The following is a 25,220-nucleotide window of genomic DNA, read 5'->3' on the forward strand; positions in this document are numbered from 1 at the left end:
CACACCTCCCACTGGAGATATGCCCACAACCAAGATACATGCCCTTGACCAGAATCAAACCCAGGACCCCTCAGTCCATAGGCCCAAATGTCCTTGGAGGGGTGTACAATAAACGCCTGATGAACATCCATACCATGGAACACTACTCGGCAGGGAAAGAAATGAACCACTGATACATGTGGCACTTTGGATGAACCGCCAAAGAATTACGCTGAGTGCAAAAGAGCTAAGCCCCCTACGAATTCAATTTTATACCATTTGAGTGTGTGTGTGGGGGGTTACCAATGACCAAATCGATGTCGCAAAGAACCAAAGTATAGAAATAGAGGACAGATTGGCGGCTGCCAAGGTTAAGGAGGTGTGGGCGTGGGAGGGAAGCGGGTATGGATATAAAAGGGCATCTTTGTGGTGATGGAAATGTTCAATATCGTGACCGTTTCAATGTCAGGCTCTGGGCTGGGATACTGTCCTCGCAGCTTTGCAAGATGTGACCATTGGAGGGACTAGAAAGGGCACCTGGAATGTCTCTGTATTACTATTTATTTTTATTTTTCCGTCACCATGTACCCCCCCCCATGCTTGGTATCATATCGTAGAATTGCATGGGAATCTACAAATATCTCAAAACGTTGATTAAAATAATATTTAGGGGCCTATAGGACAGACGAGAGTGGCTTGAGCAATAATATGAGGATGAGAGAGTGAAGAAGTCTGTGGGAAACCCTCTTTAGAGAAGGTAACTTTTTATTGAGAACAGTTTTTTGGTGTGTGTTGTGTGTGTGTGTTGTGTGTGTGTGTGGTGTGTGTGTGTGTGTGTGTGGTATGTGTGTGTATGGTGTGTGTGTGTGTGTGTTGTGTGTGTTGTGTGTGTGTTGTGTGTGTTGTGTGTGTGTTGTGTGTGTGTGTTGTGTGTGTGTGTGTTGTGTGTGGTGTGTGTGTGTGTGTGTGGTGTGTGTGTGTGTGTGGTGTGTGGTGTGTGGTGTGTGGTGTGTGTGTGTGTGTGTGTGTGTGTGGTGTGTGTGTGTGTGTGTGTGTGTGTGTGTGTGTGTTGTGTGTGTGTGTGTGTGTGTGTTTGTGTGTGTTGTGTGTTGTGTTGTGTGTGTTGTGTGTGTTGTGTGTGTTATGTGTGTGTGTGTATGGTGTGTGTGTGTGTGGTGTGTGGTGTGTGTGTGTGTGTGTGTGTGTGTGTGTGTTGGGATGGCCAAAATTCCTCCAGAGGTTCCTGGTGGTGAAACCGTTTTCTTTGATGGATCAAGTGCTGGGCTTTATGGGCTGTGGTTTGAAGCAGAGCAGGCGGGGTCAAGTTTGGCAGAGGCCTGGGGCGGTCAGGGGGTCGAGAGCCAGGCCGGCTTAGGCGGCAGGGATGACAGGGCGGCCACGTCCTCCTCCTCCGGTCTGGGGCTGCTGAGCTCGGGCCCAGGGCAGGAAGCCTCCGGGGTCCCTGGGGCGCCTCATGGTCACAGTGACCGTCCGGGAAATGTGAGGGGAGAGAAGCAGCCCCCCCAAGAAGCAGCGCCCTGGGCTAGGCAGAGGCCCAGGCCTCAGAGGCAGCGGCTGGACCCCAGGGGTGATGCTGAGGTTCCTGGACCCTGGCAGCGCCAGGCCTGTCCCTCTGAGCACCCTGGACGCAGGTTTTGTCCTGCGTGTTTGATCCAGAGCAGCGGAGCGGGGCCTGGGGACACCTGGGCTTTGGCAAACAGGTGCTGCCCTCAGAGTCTGGCTGGGCAGCAGCTTGCATTTCTAACCAGCTTCAGGAGATGCTGGGGCCGCTGGCCCGGGCCGCGCTGTGAGAAGGCGGGTGTGAGAGGGCGCAGGAAGGCTGGAAACTAGGGGGCCAGGCATCCCCCCATCCCGCCTGAGGTGTGCTTGGGCAGTGGCCCGGCACCTGCAGGGAGGGAGGGGCAGTGAGGTGAGCCAGTGCTGGGGTGACCAAAGGGAATGGCAGAGTCTGGGGGTGGGGTGGGGAGGGGAGGAGGGGCTGGCCACTTCTAGGGGAGCTGGCATCCGATGGAGGCGCTGATGCTACTACGTGTGTGTGAGGGGTGAGTGGGGTGGGGGCGCCGCGATGGGGCGCTAAGGAGGACCCTGGGGGTCCTGGGGCAGCTGGGCTGTGAGGTCCAGGGAGTCCTGTAGGGGGCAGGGCAGCAATGGGGGAAGGGGTGCGATTCCTAGAGAGGCTGGGAGAGGAAATTGGGGGGCGGGGAGCTGATGTTCAGCTTCCAGGGGCTGAGAGGCATGTGAGATCGGGATCTGGAGCCCAGAGAGCGGTGGGGGGGACTGAGCCCGGTGCCAAAGGCAATGTGAGGGTCCCGGAAGCGCGCGGGGGCGTGGAGGGGGGAAAGAGAGAGAGCGGGTGGCGAGTGCCCATCGGCTCCGAGGAATACGGCGGGGGCGTGGCCAGGCGCCGTGAGGGGCGGGGCCGGGGCGGGAGGGGCGTGGTCGGGACCTGGAGGGGCGGGGCCGGCGCCGGGGGGCGGGGCGCCGGGGGAAGCACCCAGGTCCCCCGGAGTCCGGCGCCGCCGCCCCGCCGCCCCGCCGCCTCCGCCACCGCCGGCCCCGCCGTGACGCCCTGCAAACACCCCGGGTCCGGGCCGCGGCTCCCAGGTAACCAGGGCGCGAGACGGGGAGGGGGGCCCTAGGCCAAGCCCCGACTCCATCCTGAGAACTCCCCAAGCCCCGGAGCCCTTCCTACTGGGAGGCAGAGGGCGCGGAGCTCAGGGACCTGCTCCCCCAAAGTCTACCCAGGCCCCAGAAACTTCCCCTGAGCCCCATTTCTGCAGAGGGCCCGGGTTTGGCCAGACCTCACCCCTACCCCGTCCCAGTAGCCCGGAACCCTCTGCTCTCTCCCTGCCCCCAGGTCTGCCGTGCCCCAGGGGCATAACCCAGCCCAGGCAGCCCCCACTTTCTGCACCCCACTTTCCTGTTCTCTAAGCTCCTCCAAGTCCCAAGAGAGTTTTCTCTATCCCACATGCCCCCACTGCCCACCCCCACCTGGCCCCACTGCCCACCCCCACTGCCAACCCCCGCCTGCCCCCACCCCCACCTGGCCCCACCTGCCCTCTCCCCACATGCCCCCACTGCCCACCCCCACCTGGCCCCACTGCCCACCCCCACTGCCAACCCCCGCCTGCCCCCACCCCCACCTGGCCCCACCTGCCCTCTCCCCACATGCCCCCACTGCCCACCCCCACCTGGCCCCACTGCCCACCCCCACTGCCAACCCCCGCCTGCCCCCACCCCCACCTGGCCCCACCTGCCCTCTCCCCACATGCCCCCACTGCCCACCCCCACTGCCAACCCCTGCCTGCCCCCACCCCCACCTGGCCCCACTGCCCAGCCCCACCTGCCCTCTCCCCACATGCCCCCACTGACCACCCCCACCTGTCCCCACCCCCACTGCCCACCCCAGCCTGCCCCACCCCCAGCCATCCCCACTGCCCACCCTACAACTTAGGCTCATGGCCAGCTGCCTGCAGTCCTTGAACTTCCTCGCCTGGCCCTGGGCGCTCCTGTCCACCTTCTCCCCCAGTCCCGTGCTTTCTGTCCCTGCAGAGGGGCAGGAGCGGAGCCGGGCACCTGGGCGGTGTGAGCAGAGCCGGGCCTCCGTGCAGCCGGCCTGTCCCGGCCGCAGCTGCCAGGACGCTGCAATGGAGAGTTTGGGGTGGAGGGCCTGGCGGGACCACAGCAGCCCCTGGGGGCTGGGCTTGCTCCCACAGGTGCTCTGCCTGCTCCTTCCAGAGGGTGATGGCTCCTGTGCCAGCCATTCCTGCCCCCCCACCCCCCCAGAGCTGTGCCCTCTCCTGGCCAGCCGCCGGCCTCTCTGTGCCTGGAGCTGGCTGCTCCCAGCCCTCCCCTCCGGCAGGACCGCGGGGCTGGGCGTGACCTCACCACCTCCCTGCTGGAGGGTGGGTGCTGCTCCCCGCCAGGCCTGGCCACAGGGTGGCAGCGGTTCCTCCCCCAGGGGCGCTGGACCCGCTGTGGGTCTGGTGCCTGCTGCTTCCGCAGGAACCAGTGTGCCGGCCATGACCACGGGCGCCGGGAGGCCCTGGGATCCCGGTGGGGGGCGGGGGGGCGGGGGGGCGCCCTGCCACGGCTCACGCCCCCTGGAAGTTACACCTGTGGGTGCTGAGCCGGGTCCGGCCAGGGGGTGGCGGGCGGAAGGGTGAGGAGGACAAGTCCTGGGAGAAGCATGCTTTCGGTCCCCAAATATCCAGCTCCCACTCCGCGCTAGGCACGTCCGAGCGAGGTGCTGGGCTGGAGCCGTTAACCAGACAGAACAGGCCGAGCATCGGGGAGCGGACATCGGAGGGCGGAGGGCGTTCTGCCTCTCTGAAGAGGCCACCTTTGCGGGGAGCCCTGGAGTGGCAGAGTGAACGAGGGGCCGTCGGAGGGAACGGTGCTGCAGCAGGGAGCAGCAGCAGGGGTCTGCGTGGGCAGGTGGAGAAAGAAGGAAGGCCAGGGCCCTAGCCGGTCTGGCTCAGGGGATAGAGCAGCAGCCTGCGGACTGAAGGGTCCCAGGTTCAGTTCCGGGCAAGGGCACAATGCCGGATGGCAGGCTTGATTCCCAGTTGGTGAGAGAAGTGGAGGGGGAAGGCCTGCAGGAGGCAGAGACCAATGATCCTCTCTCATCACTGATGTTTCTCTCTCTCCCTTTCCCCTCCCTTCCTCTCTGAAATCAATAAGAATAAAGAAGAAGGAAGGCCAGGTGTGCTGAGCAGGGGGAGACAGGGTGGGGTGGGCAGGGGCCGGGGGAGAGCAGAGCAGAGCAGCCCTGAGGGTGTGGAGACGGCACCCCTTTTCTCTCCTAAGGCCCAGGAACAGGACTGTTCACATGCCCCCCGCCCCGTGGCTCCTCTGCCCAGATGGGTGTTTGATCTCTTTGCCACCCGCCTTGGGTGAGGCCTGCAGTGTTTCAGATGGGGGTTCCTGGTGGGAATTTGCAGAGGAGGGGGCGGGGAGCGGGGAGCGGGGAGCGGGGAGCGTGGGGCAGGGGGGAGGCGGACGGGGAACCCCTCCTGGATCTGATAGAAATCACACTCTCCCCGGTGCTGGTGAGAATCCTGCCCACGGGGGTGGGGTGGAGGGGTGGGGGTTGGGGTGAGGGAGACAACGGGGGAGCCGGGTGTCCAGGCAGGGATGTCCCCGAGCCCTGATAAGATCCCCTCCTCCCAGGCGGGAGGCCCAGCCCGGCAGGCAGCTCTCCTGCCCTGTCATTGGCTGCCAACCGCAGGAGCAGCGTTTGTTCTGGAGCCAAGGCCTCCGGGCAGAACCCAGGTGCTCCGAGGGGGGTGCTCGGGGAGGCAGCCCTCGGGGAGCCCCGGCCCTCCCTCTGCTGGGCACACAGAGGCCCTGCCCCAGGGTGGTGCTGTGGCAGCTGGGACGGGACACGGGGGCCCTGGTCCCCCCCCAGCCCCCCACGCAGTGGTGAGGGGCCTGCTGGTCGCCCTGCCTCGCTGCTCTGGGTGCTCAGAAGCCCACGACCCTTCCCTGCTGCAGGCCGTGAGGCGGAGCCGGTGGGGGCTCCGGAGACCAGGGGATGTGGCCCCAGACGGCAGTTCCTGGCCTCCACAGTCAGGCTGGCCCTTCCTTCCTTCCTTCCTTCCTTCCTTCCTTCCTTCCTTCCTTTCTTAAATATATTTTATTGATTTTTTTTTTTTTTTTTTTTTTTTTTTTTTTTTTTTACAGAGAGGAAGAGAGAGGGATAGAGAGTTAGAAACATGGATAAGAGAGAGACATCGATTAGCTGCCTCTTGCACACCCCCTACTGGGGATGTGCCCGCAACCAAGGTACATGCCCTTGACCGGAATCGAACCCTGGACCTTTCAGTCCACAGGCCGACGCTCTATCCACTGAGCCACACCGGTTTCAGCTGTGGCCATTTCTTTAGCTTAACGCAGTGCCTTCCTTCCCTTTGGGGCCTCCACTGGCCACCGCATCCCATTGCCTGCCAAACTGTGGTCCGCCCGTTGCCTCTTCCCCCTCCCTCCCTCCCCGTCCCCGTGGCTGTGCTTGCCCCTGCCCTTTGCCCCCCAGGCTCTTCTGCTGGGGTATTTCCGTGGGTCTGTTCTGGGGCCCGGTGGGGGCCCACGGACAGACAGCGGCCAGTCGCTGAGGGGATGCCGCCGGGCAGGGAGCTGGGGGGCGGGAGGAGAGGCCCGCCAGGCCCGGGGGTCACGGCTGGGCTGTGGTGGCTCCGCAGCTGGGCGGCCGCTCTGGAAGTGAGCACAGCCCTGATTTCCGGGGCAGCAGCTCTGGCTTCGCCGTGGGCAGGCAGGTGCCTCGTGGGTTTATCTTCTCATTTAAAGCAGGCGGGTTGGCCCTAGCCGGTTCGGCCCGCAGACCGAAGGGTCCTGGGTTCAGTTCCGGTCAAGGGCGTGTACCTCAGCTGCAGGCTTGATTCCAGCCCCGGTCGTGAGTATGTGCGGGAGGCAACCCTCTGCTGTGTCTCTCTCACATCGATGCTTCTCTCTGTCTCCATTCCACTCTCTGAAAATCAATGGGAGCCCTAACCAGTGTGGCTCAGTGGATGGAGCGTCGGCCTGCAGACTAGAGGGTCCCGGGTTCGATTCCGGTCAAGAGCATGGACCTTGGCCGGGACCAGGTTAGCTCAATGGATAGAGCGTCGACTTGGGGACTGAAGGGACCCGGGTTCGATTCCGGTCAAGGGCATGTACCTTGGTTGCGGGCATATCCCCAGTAGGGGGTGTGCAAGAGGCAACTGATCGATGACTCTCTCTCTCATCGATGTTTCTAACTCTCTATCCCTCTCCCTTCCTCTCTGTACAAAATCAATAAAATATATTAAAAAAAAAAAAAAAAAAAAAGAGCATGGACCTTGGTTGCGGACACATCCCTGGTAGGGGGTGTGCAGGAGGCAATTGAATTGATGTTTCTAATTCTCTATCCCTCTCCTTTCCTCTCTGTAAAAAAATCAATAAAAATATATACATATATATATATTTTTTTAATATATTTTATTGATTTTCCACAGAGAGGAAGGGAGAGGGATAGAGAGCTAGAAACATCGATGAGAGAAAAACATTGACCAGCTGCCTCCAGCACACCCCCTACCGAGGATGTGCCCGCAACCAATGTACATGCCCTTGGCCGGAATCGAACCCGGGACCTTTCAGTCCGCAGATCCACGCTCTATCCACTGAGCCAAACTGGTTTGGCAATAAAATATATATTTTTTAAAAATAAAAATCAATGGGAAAATATCCTCATGTGAGGATTAGCAACAACAAAAATAGGTGATTTATCCTCACTTTTTACTAATGGGGAAACTGAGGCCGGGGGCCGCCTGCTGCCATCTTGGAGGGGACTCTGTGGAGCTGGTCCTTGCTGGCGGGAGGCGGGAGCGCAAGGCAGCCCCAGGGGCAGGCAGCGGAGACCATCTCTGACCGACAGAGCCGGGTGTGGCAGGGCTGATGGGGGTCAGTGCCAGGGAAGGGGTCCCAGCCCACACTCTGCAGGAGGAAAGCAGACCCCTTGGGCATCCCACTTGGGAGGGTGTTGGATGCCAGTCCGGGCGAGAGGAAGTGAGCTGGCAGGGAGGCGCTGAGGTGGGCTGAAGAGGCTGCCAGCGAGGGGGTCAGAGGGTAAGACCGGGGAGCCTCACCCGCGTTGCCCGCCTTGTCTGCGTGTGCCCTGCGGGGCAGCCCCATCTGTTCCCTCTTTAGGGGCCTCACGGACAGGCTTCCCGGAGATTAATTAACGCCAGGCTGCCGGCAGACCCATGCCCGCCCCAGGCTCTGTCCTGGCAGCTCCGAGGCCCAGCGGACCCCAGGAATGCTGCTCCTTCCCGGCCGGCAGTTGTGGCACATGGGGGGCCGGGCTGCTGTGGCAGGGAGGGCTCGGGCGGTGGCAAGCAGCCAGAGATGGTCGCGGGACATTCCCCCCTCGGCCTGGCCCCATCTCCCACCCCGAAGCTTCTCGTCTGTCCCTGGCTGTGGCCCGGGCTCGCTGTGTGACCACAGCCAGGCTGCTCAGCCTCTCTGAGCGGCTTTATTTTCCCGCCTGTAAGATGCACGGGGCCGGTGCCGAGTCTTCATTCTCTGAATTATCTGATTCTGAGTGGCCCCTGCTGGCACTCCCATTGCCCGCCCCATAGGGACTCCCTTGGCAGTGTCCTCTGCCCCAGGCCCAAGGCACGGCTAGTTCTCCTGCCGGTGCTCAGGGCCTGGGGGCACTGCGTGGCCTGGCCAGACCCTGAGCGCCGTCCCAGCAGCTCTGGAAGTGAAAACAGCCCTGGTTCCCGAGGAAGCCACCTCCAGCAGGCCCAGCACATTCCTCAGGCTTATCTGGGGGCCCCGCCCCGCTGGACTCTGCCCTCCCACCCAGAGGGACTGCTGAGGAGTCCCAGGGCCGCGCTGGGCCCTGTGGGCGGGGAGAACCAGGTAGAGGAGGGGTGGGGTCTGCCCAGACAGGCCAGGCAAATTGTTCTTAACCTCAGGGGATGTGGGGTCTGCTCAGACCCCAGACTCTGTGCCATCTTCTGGGGAACCCCGATGCCCACCTCTGGAAAGGTGCCCGTGGGCCTCCAACAGGAGCCTGGGAGGGACAGTAGTCCCAGGCCGCCGCCTCCTCCTCCTCCCTCTCTCTCCTCCTCCTCCTCCTCCCCCTCCTCCTCCTCCTCCTCCTCCCCCTCCTCCCCCTCCTCCTCCTCCTCCTCCTCCTCCCCCTCCTCCTCCTCCTCCTCCTCCCCCTCCTCCTCCCCCTCCTCCTCCTCCCCCTCCTCCTCCTCTCCCTCCTCCTCCTTCTTCCCCTCCCCCTCCCCCTCCTCCCCCTCCTCCCCCTCCCCCTCCTCCTCTTCCTCCCCCTCCCCCTCCTCCTCGGGCCCCGCCTCCAGTGCGGGCAGCACGGTCCTCCCAGGAAGGGGTTAACGGTGAGCCCCAGCCTCTGGAGGGAGGGGACTGGGCTGGACCATTTTCCTCGCTGCCTGCCGCCACCGCCTCCACCTCGGCTTTCCTGAATGGTTCTGCCGCCCAGGGGTGGGGAGGGAAGGGAAGGAAGGAGGGCGGGGGAGGGGGGAGGAGTGTGGGAAGAGGAAGGAAAAAAGAGCGAGCCAGCCGGGAAGAGAAAGATGTCACTGCCTCCTCTCCCTGTCACTTCCATCTGCAGCGGGCGCCGGGCGAGGGAGCCGCCGGGACAATGCTGAGGCGGGCGAGGTGAGGCGCCGGCTCTGCCTCCGCCGGCAGCGCCCGAGGGGCGTCTCGAACAGGTGATCGGAGGAGCCACCCGGAAGCCGAGGCCACCTGGGCACCCCTCTGCCCCCCCCGCCCCCCCCACGGCCAGGCCCTGCCCCCGCCAGAGAAGCTGGGGAAACCATGGCGACCAATTTCAACGACATCGTCAAGCAAGGCTACGTGAGGATGAAGAGCAGGAAGCTCGGGGTGAGCCCCCTCCGGGGCCTGCGGGGGGTGGGGGTGGGGGGGGAGGGCGCAGGAGGGGCGGGTGCGGAGGGCCTGCCCCGGAGCCGGCCGGGTTGGGGGACCACAGCCCAGCGTCCTGCATCTGCCTCTGGGCTTCTGCCCGGCCCGGCCCTGCCTGCTGCAGCCCCCGCCCCGGCAGGATGGCTGGCATCCCAGCCGCTGGGCCAGTGGTGGCAAGCCGATGGGCCGATGGGCTGAGGTGCCGGCAGCTCCTGGCTATTGTTGAAGTTGTCCTCAGGGCAGCGGGCAGGGGCTGGAAATGCCGGGCTGTGAGCGCCCAGACCAGCTCCACTTCCCCTCTCCTCTCCTCTCCTCCTCTCCTCCCCTTCCCCTGCCTCTCCCCTCCCCTGGCCTCTTTTCTTTAAGTGCCTCCTGCTTCCCACTGCTCTGTGTATGGGAATGTATCTGCTTATCTCCGGCGGGCGGTCGCTCTCACCGTTAAGGAAGTGTGTGAAAGGAGGGGGCTGGCTGTGGGGGTGCGCTGGGGTGAGGGGTGCAGAGGCCGATGCTTATGTGGTTCGTGACTGAGAACTTGGGCCCTCGGCTCCGAGTGGCTCGTCTGCGCTCGGCGTTTGGGTGTTTGGCCCCGAGCTGGGGCTCCGAGGGCTGGGGGAGACGAAGCCTCGGGCACTGGGGTGGGCACCCTCTCCCACACCCTGCTGGGAAGCCCCCTCGAGGGCATGAGCAGGGACCTGACCAACTTCATGTTCTTAGTGGGACTGTCCAGGAGTTGCCCCTCTTCTTCTGAAGCCCCCTCTCCCCCACCCGCCCAGGAAGGGGGCTGGCCGCTGCCCTTCCCAGTAGGATGGAAGCCCTGGTGACAGGTGGCCCAGGTTGAGTGTTTTACCTGGGCCTCTGGTCCCTCCCTTCTCCCTCGCCTGCCCCGTGGTGGCCTTGATGGGGTGGGCGTGGGATCAGACGGCTCTGGGCTTCCCGGCCCTGCCTGAGGGGGTCGGGGAGGAGCAGGGCTGCACACCAGCCCCCCTGCCTGGGCGCTGGACCCAGCAGCGCTGGCCTTGGAGCGTGGACCCCGTCCTGCCTGAGGGCCCCGCGGGGGGACGTCTGACTGTCCAGCAGCAGAGCTGGTGGGCGGGCGTTTGCAGGCTCCTTGGAATTGGGGTTTGTGTCCATCCTGGGCCCCAGCCCAGAGACGGGTCTGGCGGCTCTCAGCCACTGCTGTCACCCTGAGAGAGGGTGGCACCCATGGGGAGCACAGGACGGAGAGAGAGCCTGAGGCGGGGCTGGGAAGCCGAGTGGATAGGGGCTCAGTCCTAGTGTGGCTCCTCCTCCCTGTGGGCCCAGACCCGGCAGGTCCCCAGGCGCTTGCTGGGCTGGGGCGCCTTCAGGATAAAGCTCACAAGCTGGGCCCAGCCCAGGGGGAGAGGGGTTGGGAGCTGGCACATGGCTAGGCCCCAGCTGGGGTCTCCCCCCTCGGCGATCTGATCCGGGGGACTGCAGCCACCCCTCAGGACAGCCATGATGGCCTCCGCTCCGAGGGCCGGGGGAGGGGCTGGCAGAGATGAGAAGGCCCCTGCCTGCCAGCGCCTTCCTCCAGGCCACGGTGCATGCGTGCGGGCTTTCTGAAGTGCTGATCAAAGACTGCGAGAAGTGGGGAAGGACGGCTCCTGAGCGCAGCGGCTCCCTGGGGCTGTGTGTGTGTGTGTGTGTGTGTGTGTCTGTAACCAGGCAACCAGGGTGCTCAGGCCCCCCAGGCCTCTTGCCCCTGACGCTGCAGGCTGCATGGAGCCCAGCCTGGCAGGGCATTCATTCATTCAGGGTCCGGTCATACGGCCATTCACAGCTCTGTTAACGAGGCTGCCAGGATGTGCGTGAGGATTCCCGGAATAAAACGGTGTTTGTCCACAGGGGGCCGGCTGTGGTTTAGGTAGATGGGCCTGGGGCTGAGCCGGGATCATGGGACGGGGGCCGCCTGGGTCCCCTGTACCCTGGGACTCTGCCTGACAAAAGCCTGGGGCCTGACAAAGGCCTGTGGTGGCAGAACAGGGCTGGGGAGGGGCAGGGGCTTGGGGCTGTGCCAGTGAGAGGAGACCAGAGGTTTCTGGGGAGTGGGCTGCAGGCTGCTGGGTGCCTGCGGAAAGAGGGACATTCTAGCCAGACTCTGGACCCTAAGAGAGCCCGAGTGGTGGGGGAGGGGACATGGAAGGAAGAGGCACAGCCGGGCGGGTGGCGAGGGCCACCCCTCACATTGTCTGAGCCAGTTTGCCCTGTAGCCCTTGAGACTGGTCCTCTACCCGCCTCCCTCCCTGCACCGCCCCCCCCCCCCCCCCCGGCTCCTGGGCACAGGGTCACTGGCAGTTGGGAACCTGGATGGGGAAGGCACTGGGTTCCTAGACCTTGAGATCCTCTGGTTTCCCAGCTGGAACCGGCCGCTGTCCCTGCCCCCTGCTCCCCAGGCTGGTTAGAGAAGGAGGAAGTGTGTGAGTGGAAGCTTCTGGAGGGAGGGGGTGATGTGCAGGCTGGCGGTGGGCACGGGGCTGAGCCCCACCCTGGGACCCCTGCCGCTGTGGCCGATGCTGCCGGAGCCTGGGCAGCGCTCGGGGTGCCGTGGGCTCCGGGTTCTGGCCCTGGGGCTAGACAGCCTGCGTTCCAGACTCACTGCCGTTTACCAGCCGTGACGTTACCTTTTGGTGCCTCCGTTTCCTTATTTACAACGTCGAGATAATAGAACCGACCTCAGGAGTGACCTCGAGTAACTGTGTGGAGCGCTCATACCAAAAGCACCAGTGAGAGGCACTCCATAAACACACTGGCTTCTGTCACAGGAGAAAACCCGACTCCTCCTCGTCCCTCGGGGTCCCAGGAGATTGGTTCCAGGGTCCCCACGGATACCGAATCCACGGATGCTCAAGTCCCTTATGTAACGTGGCCGAGGACCATGCCTCCAGGCGGGCCTCTGCACCGATTCCCAACCACACATCCCTGGGCTGTATGTTTATGGGGGAGTGGACAAACCTGAGTGGTTCCAGGGGCACTGTGCACTGCGAGCCCAGCTCACAGTAATGGCGTCCACCTGTGGACGAGCCTTTCCGAGCGGCCAGGAAATAACTGCCTCTCCCCAGGGGCTGTCATGCTGGTGTCCGCTGTCCCCGGGTTTCCCCTGGGCTGGGGCCTCCGGGACGGCTGTGCGGCACTGCCCCCTGTGGCAGGCAGGGGTCACTGCAGGGCCACGTTGGGTGGGAATGGGGAAGCCTGATCCCCCGGTCCTTGTCCTCCGGCCCCTCAGATCTACCGCAGGTGCTGGCTGGTGTTCCGGAAGTCCTCCAGCAAGGGGCCCCAGCGGCTGGAGAAGTACCCGGACGAGAAGTCCGTGTGCCTCCGAGGCTGCCCCAAGGTGAGGGGCCCGGGCCCTAGCTCCCCTGACCTGTAAGCAGCGGGTCCAAGAGCACCCTGCTGGGGGGGAGGCAGAATGGGGGGGGGGGGTGCGGAGAGAGGGGCTCCCGTCTGGCTGAGTCCCCTGTGGATGCTGCTGCAGGTGACCGAGATCAGTAACGTGAAGTGTGTCACACGACTCCCCAAGGAGACCAAGAGGCAGGCGGTGGCCATCATCTTCACGGACGACTCGGCCCGCACCTTCACCTGCGACTCCGGTGAGGGCCTGGGGCTGCAGACTTCCCGTCGCTCAGCGGACCAGCTGGAGGAGGCAGAGCAGGGCTAGCTCTGGCTGGCGGGAGGGCCGGGGTGTCTGTGAGCGAGCAGGCCCCAGGATGAGGGGTAGACAGGCGGCATTCACACTGGCCCTGCCCCCCAGGGTGGGATAACTCGGGCTGAGAAGATGGGGTGGGCTCCAGGGGGGACCCTGAGCCTGCAGCGCGACGAGGCCCCGTCTCCCTAGAGCTGGAGGCGGAGGAGTGGTACAAGACCCTGTCTGTGGAGTGTCTGGGGTCGCGGCTCAACGACATCAGCCTGGGAGAGCCGGACCTCCTGGCCCCGGGGGTGCAGTGTGAGCAGACAGGTGAGGCCTGGCGGTGGGTGGGGAGGAGGGCACCGGGGGCGCCCCCCTGCAGGGAAGCTCCGGCCCATTCCTCCTCTCGCCTCCAGATCGCTTCAACGTCTTCCTGTTACCCTGCCCCAACCTGGACGTGTACGGCGAGTGCAAGCTGCAGATCACCCACGAGAACATCTACCTCTGGGACATCCACAACCCCCGCGCGAAGCTCGTCTCCTGGCCCCTCTGCTCCCTGCGCCGCTACGGCCGGGACGCCACGCGCTTCACCTTCGAGGCCGGCCGGTAGGACCCTCCGGCCCCCCCGGCCCCCCGGCCCCGGCCCCCCACGGTCATGGCGGTGGCCGCCCTCCACTGCGGGTCAGGCCCCGTGCTGGGAGCGGAAGTCGCTCACTGGTGTAGCAACCCCCAAAGGGAACGTAACATTCCCATTGTATGTTCCCCGTGGAAGCTCACCCCGGCCGGCAGGCCACGTGGGACAGCTTAGTACCGAAGTCAGACTCTCGGGGCTTAGATCAAACGCTGGCACCGACGCCAGCTCTGGGGTTGTGGGCCCGAGCCTCCGTTTCCTCCTCTGTCGCGTAGGGGACGAGAGAGGACCTAACTTCATGGAACCGTGGGGAGGACTGGGCTCCACAGCGTGACCTCGGGGCCTGGATTCTGTGTGATCCTCCGTGTAACCTTGGAGTTCCTCACCCTCTGTAGGCCCGTTTCCTCACTGCACAGTGGCTCGAGAAAACCCCTAGAAACGAGGAAACGAATCGTGTGCAGAGCAGGGGGGAGGGGAGAGAAGGAATGGGGTTCATTCCTGCAGAGCGTTTAGACCACCCCCGGGCGGAGGCGCAGAACGTTCGAGAATGTTCGAGCCGGGGGTCAGACCCCAGGGCGACAGCCTGCCTGTGCCCCAGAGGGCCCAGGGCACAGGAGAACTCATGTGCCACCCAATCAAGCTCACGCGTGGGTGCCACGGGGTCCCCGCCACCTTCCATGCCACTGTCCCGCCAGGATGTGTGACGCTGGGGAAGGGCTGTACACCTTCCAGACGCAGGAAGGGGAGCAGATCTACCAGCGGGTCCACAGCGCCACCCTGGCCATCGCCGAGCAGCACAAGCGGGTCCTGCTGGAGATGGAGAAGAATGTGAGGGTGAGGCAGCGGGGGTCCCGGCCCAGGGTGCAGGGGAGGCCGGGCAGGGATGTGCCAGGGGGTGTCTCCCCTTAGGGTGCCCGCAGGAGAGGCAGGCACGGTCCTGGGCTGGCTGCCGGCGGGCAAGCCACTGTCCCCAGGGCTAACGGGAGGGACCCCCTTTCCTGGCCCGCAGCTGCTGAACAAGGGCACGGAACACTACTCCTACCCCTGCACGCCCACGACCATGCTGCCCCGCAGCGCCTACTGGCACCACATCACGGGCTCCCAGAACATCGCCGAGGCCTCCAGCTGCGGCGGTGAGTCCCCGCGGCGCCCCTCGGCCACCTGCCACGAGGCTCCGTGGACGACGAGGCCTCCTGGGCAGGGACCTTCCGGCCCGGACCCAAGCCCTGAGCCCGCCCCTGTGTCCACAGGTGAGGGGTACGGGGCGGCCCAGGCCAGCTCGGAAACGGACCTCCTCGACAGATTCATCCTGCTCAAGCCAAAGCCCAGCCAGGGGGACGGCGGCGGGGCCAGGACGCCCGCCCAGTGACAGCGGGCTGGTGCGCACCACCGACTGCGGGGCTGCCCGCCGCGCACCGAGGACAGCCGCGAGGGGGGGCTGCTGGCCACGCGCCTGGAGAAGGGGAGCCGCTGCCCCTTCCTCGCCCCCACGGGGGAGGCCGGACCGAGGCAGAGGGCTGGCCACACGGCCCGAGCATGTGCGAGCGGCTAGAGCTACCGTGGGACTATTTCCTGTTCGTGATGTTAATATTTATATACGGCTTATGACACGTCCTGTGTTAACGAGATTCCCCCGTCCCTCCCTGCCGCCACGTCCACTTTTGAATCCCATGACCAGGCCACCGCCGCGGCTGGTTCTGAACGTGCTCCGTGGCACAGCCTCCCGCTCAGCTGCCAGGACCTGCCTGAGCTGCCAGGACCCGCCTGAGCTGCCGGGGGCCGGAGGCAGACAATCAGAACTCAAGGCTGGTGCTGCTGGCAGGCTCTTCCCAGGAGCCAAGGGCTAAGGCAGCAAGTGGCTTCTCAGTTCCTCTGGGCCCAGTGGCGCAGGAAGGATCCGAACTCCCGCCGTGCCACTTGCTGACATCCGGCTGACACCTCAGTGAAAAGCTGGTTTGAAGAAGACAGTTTCTGCCCGGGCTCCTTCCCGCTTTGTAAGCCGGGGAGACCTCTGTGGGCAGGAGAGCTGGTGGCCTCGGCCGGGAGACGCCGCCAGGCCAGGAGGGGGGGCCGACGGGACTGCTGTGGGGAGCTCCCTGCGGCCCCCCCTCGCTGACCCGGGCTGGCAGTGCCCCTGCGGAGAGAGGCCCCTCTCTGGCTGGCCACCCTTTGGCCAGAAAGTACTCAGAAACCAGCCCTCCCACTTCCTCCCCACATGGTGCTGAGGCTCCCTGCTGAGATGCAATTAAAGCAATTGATTTTCTAGCGCTGGTATTTATTGACTACTGGGCAAAGGGCTATCTTTCTATCCACATCAAACCTTCCGTTGTGTGTGTGTTTTTTTTTTTAGTGTTTTTTCCCCTTAAATACTTAGGGTTCTGATTTGTGGGAACAGACCTTGTTACCCTGATGTAAATAACCACTCTTCAAAGTTGTGGCAGGAGGAGGATGAAGCTGGAGGCCCCTCCAGCAGAGGCCCGGAGCCAAGGAGGTGGCCTCGGCCAGCTCAGCTCGGAGCTGAGCAGGGAGCGACCACCAGAGGCACAGGCCTGCAGGAGCGCCCGCCGGGGCCTGGGGGGGGGGGGGGGGGGCTGCTGGCTCAGCGCGCAGCAAGATGGCGCATGGAGGAGATTATGTTGTGCTCTTTATTGCCAAAAATAAAAACTGCTGTTAATAAATACTCCGTCCTTTCTGTGCTGTATCTCCTGTTTTCTCCAATGCCGCCCCCCCCCCCCCCCCCCCCGCCAGGCTGCCTCATTAACTGCTCCGGGTATGTCCCTGCCAACAGGACTAAGGGGTCAAGGCCAGACCTTCATTAAGGCTCTTGCCCACCCCACTCACCCCTCCTCTCCCCCCCCCCCCAACTAATTAAGCAGATCACTGGCATTGAAGTCACAACTGATGGGTAGAGAATGAAATACAGGGTTTATTTGGGGGGGAGGGAAGAGCAGCCATATCCAAAGACATTGGGGAATTTGAGCAAAGTGTAGGCTGACCACGGGCAGGGACTGGGTTTGCAGGGGGCCTGAATGAGACTTCTAACACTCAATCCTAACACGGAAACCTAAGGTACAACTGTGAAATGCTAACTTCCACACACACACTAAGTCAGGAGCTCAAATGACCAACAGAGGAGGGTCTAGCCCAGTGGTTTTCAACAGGGAAGCAGTGCGACCTCTACAAGCAGGCCAGGGGGGTGGAGGGCTGGGTTCTGGGGAGACCAGCCATCAGCAGGCAGGGCCAGGGATGCTGCATGCTCAGGGAAGGACTGAACTGCCTCAAACACCAGGGGCACCCCCGTAATCTACCTGGGACCAAGCAAGGATGGGGGGACCCTTCCCCTCTGCCACCTCTCCGGCTGGTGCTGATGGCTTGCGTGGAAGTGAGGTACAGCTGTCGGGACTTCTGGGGCTGGGAGGGTCTCGGGAGACCTGCACACAGCTGCTGCTCGGATCCTTTTCCGCTAGGCGGATGAGCTGCGGCTATTAGTTTATGGTGAGGACGTCACTCTGGATCTCGTGGCTCAGCTGGGTCTGTAAATCACTCAGCTTCTTCTTCAGCCCAGAAAGGGCCGAGAGGACGATGGTCTCAGGGCGCAGAGAGCCACAGGACTCCACGTTGTAGTAAAACCTGAGGGGCGGGAGTCCAGTGAGAGCCGCCCCCGGGGCTGGTGACCTGAGCTCGGCCGGGGCCACCCCTTGCCCTCCCGCGTCGTCCTCTACTCCTTCCCGACCAGGAGCGCAGCCGTGTCTGCGGTTGACCCCACCCTCTCACAGCGCGCTTCTTACAGGACCTCTGTGGCTCTACGGCTGTGCCTGCACTGAGGAGCGCGCGGAATAAACGAGCGGGTCGCACGGCCAGCGTCTGCTCCTCACTAGGAGACTGACCGGCTTCTGGCCCTGATGTGACCCCATCTTTGGATGCTGCGAGCCAGAACCGGAGGAGCTTGGGTAATTGAGGAGCCTCTTTTTCAGTGACTAAAGGGGGGGGGGGGGGTGTGTGCACCCATTCTGGGTTCAGCCGTCTGCAGCCCCTCCTCAGGGGCTTTCTGGAAGCTCAGACATGAGGGCAAGGGTCACCCTAGCTCAGAGCCTGCACCGAAACTGTACGTTCCTACACATTTCGCCGTCCGTACCGGCCCAGGCGCTTACCTCTCCGGCTTGCCATTGGGGTCGTACGGAGCCTGGGACTCGTCTTCATCCAGCTCTGAGTACTCGCTCTTTGGCCTGAGGTCAAACACAGGTCAGCACCCGGTTGTTCCTGCAGTGAGTCTGCCCATCTGGGTCACTAGGAGCCGTGTCCACCCCATGCCCTCTACCCGCCGCCGCCATCCCCCGCGGGCACCTACCACTCCTCCGGCTTGGGGTACACCGTGTGCCTCAGGGCATTGTCGGGATCGTATTCAAAAGCCACACCCGCGGTCGGGTTCCACTTAGCATGCTCCTTGCCAAAGCCCTTCTTGGCATAGGCACGGAGGCGCAGCTCCTGGCCCTTGCGCAGCTTGACGATGAGGATGTCTGCGGAGGGAGGTGGGAGTCGGGGCAGGGCCAGGAGAGGCACGGTCCCCCCCACATACACCTGGGGTGCCACTGGAAGGAAGGCCACACAATTCGGGAAAAAGGACCAAAAACCAGCACGAGGCTGTCTGTCTGTCTCTGCCTCCCTGTTCTGCCGAGCAACAGGTCGGTAACCATCGGCACACTCACGCCAGGCCCTTACCGTCCTGGTCCACGTAGTCATTAGGGTCGTTATCTCGGTTCCGGGATGTCACCTGCCGGAGCCCAAACAGAGACGTTAGCTGCTCAGCTCCTGCTCTTCTGGCCAGTACCTCCCAGCTCTCCCAGGTCACAACCCGCCGACCAGGGGCAGGTCGCCCACAGGGAGGGCAGGGGCGCCTGCCAGGACCAATCTGTGCGAGTGCCTGCCCTCCCACCCCTGCTGCACGGCTTTGAACAGTCCTCCGTCAAAACAACTCCGTGGCCTTTTATTTCCTTTAAAACTGATCTCAGAGAGGAAGGGGGAGACAGAACCATCAGTGATGAGAGAGAATCACTGATTGGCTGCCTCCTGCATTGGCCCCTATTGGGGACTGATCATGGGCATACGTCCTTGACTGGAATTGAATCCAGGACCCTTCAGTCCACAGGCCAACACTCGATCCACTGAGCCAAACCAGCGATGGCTATACTGTGGCCTTTTAAAGGGGCCTGGGCGACAGAGGGCCCACCCAGCAGGAGCCCAGGATGAGCATGTCCACCAGGGGTGACACAGGGCAAGCTGGTGCCGTAGGCGGATCCTCCCCCGCCCTGCCCCGCCCATCCAGAGGCAGAAGGAGAAGAGCCAAGGGCCTGGGCAGGGGCTGTCCTTAGCCACTGACCGGAATGACCCGGGGGCTGTTGGAGATGAGGTCTCGAGACGTGACGTGACGAGTCTGGTCTTCGTTGCACCGCACGTCCAGAGTGAACTCCACTGAGCACTCCGGGCAGAACTCCTCGCACGTGCAGTCCTGAGGGGGGGAGAGAGCAGGTGAGTGTGTGTGTGTGTGTGGATCCTGAGCTCCCTGCTTGCGTTCCCAGTTCCCACTATTTCTTCATCTAGAAAAGGGCTGACCAGTCTCCAGACTCTGGGAGCTGGGTCAATCTGGGGACCTTCTCCACTGCAGGCACTTCCCAGATTAGAGACAACCGTGTGTGCTGACACCCGCACTCCTTCCACACCCGCCAGCTGCCAGGCTGCCACCGACACGCACTGTTCACATCTCAGCCTGGCCCTGGGCGTCTCCGTCCCAGAGAACTGCGGCAATCCTCTAGCTCAGCCCCCACGGACCAGGTGGACCAGCCCGGGAATAGAATCATTTAAAGGAAATAAAAGGAAACTGGGAAGAAGTACCTTTCAAGTTCTGGGCTACTGACCTTTTCTTAAAGCAAAACAAAACACACCACACACACGTATATATGTAAAAAATAGCAAATGTAACAAAATATTAACAATTGGCAACAAAGGTAAAAAGTAAATGGAATTTATTGTTTCTTCAACTTTTCTGCAGATTTTCAGAAAAGCTTGCGCACGCGCGCACACACACACACACACACAAAGGACCATACCATCTTTCAGTAATGCAACACTAGAGAAAATTTAATAGCCCAGCGGGTGTGACATAGTGGTTGAGCGTCAATCTATGAACTTGGTCATAGTTGATTCCCTCTCAGGGCATGTGCCCAGTAGGGGGCGTGCCTGATCCTTTCTCCCTCTTCTTCAATGGGAGGAACAGCTAGGCCATAGGGCGTGCCTATCTTTATATGAGACATGGCCAGAGCCTCTTCAGCAGACAGGCTGCACACCTGTCCCCACCGATATCTGACGCTTTATTTCTTAAAAACAAAAATCTGAAGATGTGAAGCAAATATGGCAAAATGTTAAAATGTGACAAAATGAGCGCATGGTATCTGTTATATCAGCTACACACTTACACACACGCACACATTTGTATTCACAGGACCTATCAAATTAGCCGCCACAAAAAATGACACGCTCTTGGGAATTAGATGGGCTGATTCAGGATGGAGCAAAGCCATCAAAAGGGAATAGTCTCAAGCTTCTATCCAATGCAGTCCTGGTGAAGAGAAGCGGTAACCTATCCTGTCCCGTTCTCTCCCTGGAGGGAGGAGCCACGTTTACTAGCATCACCTACTGGGTGAGCCACAAATCTGGTGGCAGCCACCGGCACTCCGGTCTCTGGGTGCTGCTCAGCGGGCAGGTCTCACTCCCTCTCTTGTCCTCACCCTCCCCAACCTGCGGTTGACTCCCTTTAACCTCCTAGGCCCCGTCACTGGGAAGAGACGCCCTGGAAAGCAGAATCGGAACAGAACAGACTGAAATGTCCCTCCCCGCTTGTCCACACGGACATTCTAGTGTATCCCCCCCCCCACCCCCTCTTGTGTGACGGACGCCCTGAGTCTCATCAATCTGAGGCCCGGCAGAACCAAGGACCAATGCCTGCCGTGGGCTCCAGACAACATCTCCACATTGTCTTCCTAAGAGCTGGAAGCAAGATGTCAGGAAAACGCTTCTGAGAACGGAGGGCCCCGCCCCCCGGCCGCCCAACCCCCCCGGCTCACCCGTGAGTACTGCAGCTTGTCCACAATGTCGTCACTGGTGAGGGGGATCAGCCCTGCAAGACACGGAGAAGCGCTTCGAAGAAGGCCAAGCAGCCAAGCCAAAAGGAGAGCCTGGCAGTCCCCGTGGGAGTGAGGAAGCTTCCTCTCTGACACCAGACACAGCCCCGCCCTTGCCCTGTCCCGAGCCCGGCACTCACCAAGCCTGTGAGCGATGAATTCGTCATGAAGGACCGAGGAATTGGCGTCGATCTGAACCCAGTCAATGGCTGAAACGTGAGGGAAGCAGACATGCAGCTTAGCCTCCGAATTCTAACAGCTTACAGCCGTGCTTCCCGAGATGTAGAAATCACCAGGTGCGTAAGGTGCAGAGGCCTGGGCCCGGCCGCCAGACTGACTCCCACAGCCTTAGAACAGGGCCCAGGAATCTGCATTTTCACCAGAACCCCACAAACGCCACACCCCACACACCCCTTCCCTGCTCAGCGGGGGTTAATGCGGGGTCCCTGGGCCACAGAGAAAAATGACGGCCTAGCGAACAGTACAGGAGCGGGAGCATTTCCTTTGAGCAGAACATTCCCCAGAGCAGCAAGTACATCTGCTACTCATGCCAACGTGAAACCCAAGAACACAAACTCTTTGGGCACTTAAATCCCAGGGAAAGCCTCGAGGTAACACAGACGTCCAGCCCATATCTTATTTGATGGCATAATGACCAGATTACCCTTTATTAACACCACATTACCACTCAATCAACCCACGTTGACAGAATTCCTCCAATGGGCAAGACATACTCAATATAAAACCCAGTCCCCACCAGCACGGATAGCAGGAGGGGGAAGGACTGCATGCTCACACACATCTGAATGACTTAAGCACACATTCATTCATTCCTTCACATCTGCATGTAAGTACATTCGTAAAGCAAACGGCACTGGAGCCCACTTGTCAAATAAAAGAGGTGTAAATATAGAAATGGAGGTCCGAGGAGGACCAGACACAGCCAGGCCCGCCTGCTTTCTTCCACGCTTCCTTCTCTCAACCCAAGTCAGACAGGGACGAGCTAACCTTCCCAGTCTCTGTCCCTTCACAGCCGCATCTCCCTCCCGCGCCCCCTCGCCCTCCCCAGTGAAGGTTAAAAACCTCCGGGCCTCCATGATACAGATACAGGAGCCTCGGACTGACCTGTGGCAGAGCCACATACAAGTCCCAGCTTGGAGGGGAGAGCCTTCCTGGCACAATTAAGCTTGACCTTACAGTCCTCCCTTGTTCCTAGGTAGCTAATGGGCTGTGGGAGGTGCAGCTTGAGTAACAAAATAGATTTGAAACTCACATGAACATTGTAAACGTGTTGACCACGCCCCTTGCTTTGCTTTGTGTGATGTGACTATAAAAGCTTTGGCTTACAGGCTGGGTCACTGTTTCCTCATCCAGGCACAGTGATCCCACCTGGCCCCAACTGTATTCTCTTGTCTTCTTTAATGCTTCACCGCCCCCCCTCCCTCAAGTTCACCCTCCCTGTAAGCTCTTCCCTAAAAAATCCTGACCAGATTTCTCTTAAGACACTTGTCATATTGTGCCTTGTGTTACACTTATGTGGGTCTTGTCTCTACCTCAAGCTCCAAAAATCCCCTGGGGCAGGTCTTCAGATATCTTAACTTTTGTATTCCTACCTCTAGGCTGGAACATAGCAGGTTCTCATTTATTTGCGGGACTGAATGGGAAAAGTGGCATTTAAATTTAAATCAGGCTGCATCATAAAGTGCAACTCCCTCATTTTACTCCTGATGAAACCCAGGCCCAGAGACAGGAGCGATCAGGCAGAGGGAGGGCCAGCACACCAAGCTGTGACCAGATGGGGAGGTGGGGGATCAACTACAATGTCCTCCCATTTACCCATTTGGCCTGCACACCCGTTCCCACCAATATTCCCTTCGGAGTAGGCACACCTGATGCAGCAGCTGACTTACATTTCGCTTTCCTAAACTCTCTAAGCTGACACTCAGAAAATATTGGTAGTTTGTGTGCAAATTTGCAAGATACCTGGAGCATTGAGGCTGGAACTAGAGCAAAAACAGATCCTCCCTCTAAGCCAATGGTTCTCAACCTTTCTAATGCTGTGATCCTTTAACATAGCTCCTCATGTTGTGGTGACCCCCCAACCATAAAATTATTTTTTGTTGCTACTTCATAACTGTAATTTTGCTACTGTTCATGAATCTTAATGTAAATATCTGTGTTTTCCGATCATCTTAGGCTCTACAGCAGCGGTTGTCAACCTATGGGTCACGAGTCTAAGCCAACAGCACCGGAGCCCGGCTTCTCCCAATGTTGGACCAAAGCTACCTTGCATTAATGTCGTCTGTGGGCTCATCTTTCCCCTGCAACTTCGCTGTGAGCTCTATGAAGGCAGGAACCCTGTCCTATACAGCTAGATCTGCATTCCCAGTGCCCAGCCACTGCTGGCACTTACATGTTCCACAAATGCAGTTGAAACAGATTCATAAAAAGACACCTAGCAGCCCTGGCTGGCATTGCCCAGTGGTTAGAGCGCTGGACGCCGGACTGGGCACTGGAGGGTCTCAGGTTCCATTTCAGGTCAAGGGCACATAACCTGAGTTGTTGTTTCAATCCCTGGCCCTGGCTGAGCTGCGTGCAGGAGGCAACCAATTGATATGTCTCTCTCACATCAATGTTTCTCTCCCCCTCCCTTCCACTCTCTCTAAAAATCATTGGGAAAAAATATCCTTGGGTGAGATTAACAACAACAATAAAGACATCTAGCAGCACTGAACACTCACCACACGTTAGGCACTGAATAGTGAATACCTTACTTCATCCCTGCCATCATAGGTACTAACTAATAGCGTCCCAATGTTACAGAGAAAACCACAGTTTCAGACACCGTAAGTGAACACAGTACTCGAACCCAAGTTCGCAGACTCCTGCACCCATGCTCCTCACCCATGCAAATTAAGAGTGGACCTGAGTGTACGTGGCCTTTGGGGGCCAGGGAGGTGATCTTGGGCCAAGGGCACAGGGTCCGATCAAGCTTCCAGCATCGCTGCTTTCTCAGCGACACTCCCTGCCCCTGCCCCTCCATCCCTCCACGCCCCCACCCCCCGCCTCACCCAAACCGGGGCTGCAGGCAGAAGCCCCAGGGTGTGTGGTCGGGGGATCGAAGGGTGGAGGTGAGTCTGGGGAGCACTCGAGGCCCTGGCAACGAGGAAACGGGGCTGCTTACCTATTATGGGCACCTCGGCGATGAAGACCCTCCGAATAGAATTAGCCACCCTGAGGGATGGAAACAGGCGGGGTGAGGGCACCGCAGCCTCGACAAACCGGCTCCCCCACCCCCACCCCACCCCCGTTCCAACGTGAAAACCATGGCTCGGCGCAGGGGACCTGCAGGCTCGGCCCGTTCTCCCTCCCACCCTCCACCCCGGCTGCGGCCCCGGCGCCCCCGAGCCGCCGGCCGCTCCCCGCAGCAGCCTTACGCTAGGTCCGTGTTCTCGATGATGAACTTGACGTTCTCGTCGGTGAGCTCCGTGATCCGCACGGTGGGCTGGTTGGCATACGGCATCGTGCTCCGCGGCCCGGCGGGCCGCCGGCGTCCACCCTGCAGCGCGCCCCCCGCACCGGAAGTCACAGGAAGTCGCTCAGCGCGGCCCCCACCGCTTCCTCGGAGACGCGCCCACAGCACCACCTACTGCTCGGAGGCCGGGACTGCTCCGGGCTCGCCGTTTTCTACCCCACCACCTGGTTTCAATGCGCCAACTGGGACCATCTAGGATGGCGATTTGGCAAAACACGCATACATCCTTGACTCAACAAGAAGGCTTCCAGGAATTTAAACTGCAGAAATGTTCATACATAATTTCAAGCAAAGATATATTTACAGGGATGATCACTGCAGCACAGTTTGTAACATCAAAAAATAAATAAAATTGTCCATTGAGAGGCCTGGTGAAATATACAAACATAGAAATACTATTGTCTTTTAAAAGAATGAAGTTTGTACATTTATGAAAAAACAAAAGTGTACCTTAGCCAAATATACTTGAATGATAGGTATATACCCTTTCCCTTCCCACCCGCAGCCTGAGCTGACCCTGAATTCAAGAGTTAACCATACTTGCAAAAGCCCAGCCAGCATAGAGGCCAAAAAAATTATTAGATTGTATCACTGAAATGGTTAGCAATAGACAAGCACAGCCAAAGGAGCTAACGGCGAGAGGACAGGCCCCTGTCACCCATTTTACTGATGGAAAGCCTGAGCCCAGAGAGGCAGCACCAGGACCAGAACTCGGGTCTCTTGGCTGCCAGCCTCAAACCTTCCCCACACTCTGCTCTCTCTCTGGGGTCTTGTATACCTGCCATGGGCTGGATGAAAACT

General features: G+C 60.8%; 2 protein-coding genes across 6 annotated transcripts; one reads left to right on the forward strand and one right to left on the reverse strand.

Annotated features, from left to right (window-relative positions):
- Window positions 1-2,484: 2,484 nt before the first annotated feature.
- Window positions 2,485-16,058, forward strand: DOK4 (docking protein 4). Of its 4 annotated transcripts, none has more exons than XM_036440297.2 (8): window positions 2,485-2,604; window positions 9,125-9,396; window positions 12,680-12,787; window positions 12,929-13,043; window positions 13,289-13,408; window positions 13,495-13,684; window positions 14,405-14,543; window positions 14,719-16,058. In XM_036440297.2, exons 2-8 carry the CDS (start codon window positions 9,331-9,333, stop codon window positions 15,076-15,078), a joined length of 1,098 nt encoding a protein of 365 aa, XP_036296190.1. In that variant the 5' UTR covers window positions 2,485-2,604; window positions 9,125-9,330; the 3' UTR covers window positions 15,079-16,058. The 4 variants fall into 4 exon arrangements, with proteins under 4 accessions (XP_036296190.1, XP_045438795.1, XP_036296189.1 ...); XM_045582839.1 differs by lacking the exon at window positions 2,485-2,604 and having other exon boundaries at window positions 9,031-9,396; window positions 14,719-15,106; window positions 15,142-16,058; XM_036440298.2 differs by lacking the exon at window positions 2,485-2,604 and having other exon boundaries at window positions 9,034-9,396; window positions 14,719-14,842; window positions 14,960-16,058.
- Window positions 16,059-16,073: 15 nt separating this feature from the next.
- POLR2C (RNA polymerase II subunit C) lies at window positions 16,074-24,490 on the reverse strand. Of its 2 annotated transcripts, XM_036440303.2 has the most exons (9): window positions 24,322-24,488; window positions 24,069-24,118; window positions 21,025-21,093; window positions 20,828-20,880; window positions 19,087-19,215; window positions 18,429-18,480; window positions 18,058-18,226; window positions 17,861-17,935; window positions 16,074-17,339 (listed from the first exon to the last, which is right to left on the reverse strand). In XM_036440303.2, exons 1-9 carry the CDS (start codon window positions 24,405-24,407, stop codon window positions 17,195-17,197), a joined length of 828 nt encoding a protein of 275 aa, XP_036296196.1. In that variant the 5' UTR covers window positions 24,408-24,488; the 3' UTR covers window positions 16,074-17,194. The 2 variants fall into 2 exon arrangements, with proteins under 2 accessions (XP_036296196.1, XP_036296197.1); XM_036440304.2 differs by lacking the exon at window positions 19,087-19,215 and having other exon boundaries at window positions 24,322-24,490.
- Between the last annotated feature and the right edge of the window lie 730 nt (window positions 24,491-25,220).

This window comes from Pipistrellus kuhlii, unplaced genomic scaffold, assembly GCF_014108245.1.
Source record: "Pipistrellus kuhlii isolate mPipKuh1 unplaced genomic scaffold, mPipKuh1.p scaffold_m20_p_17, whole genome shotgun sequence".
Classification (NCBI taxonomy): Eukaryota; Metazoa; Chordata; class Mammalia; order Chiroptera; family Vespertilionidae; genus Pipistrellus; species Pipistrellus kuhlii.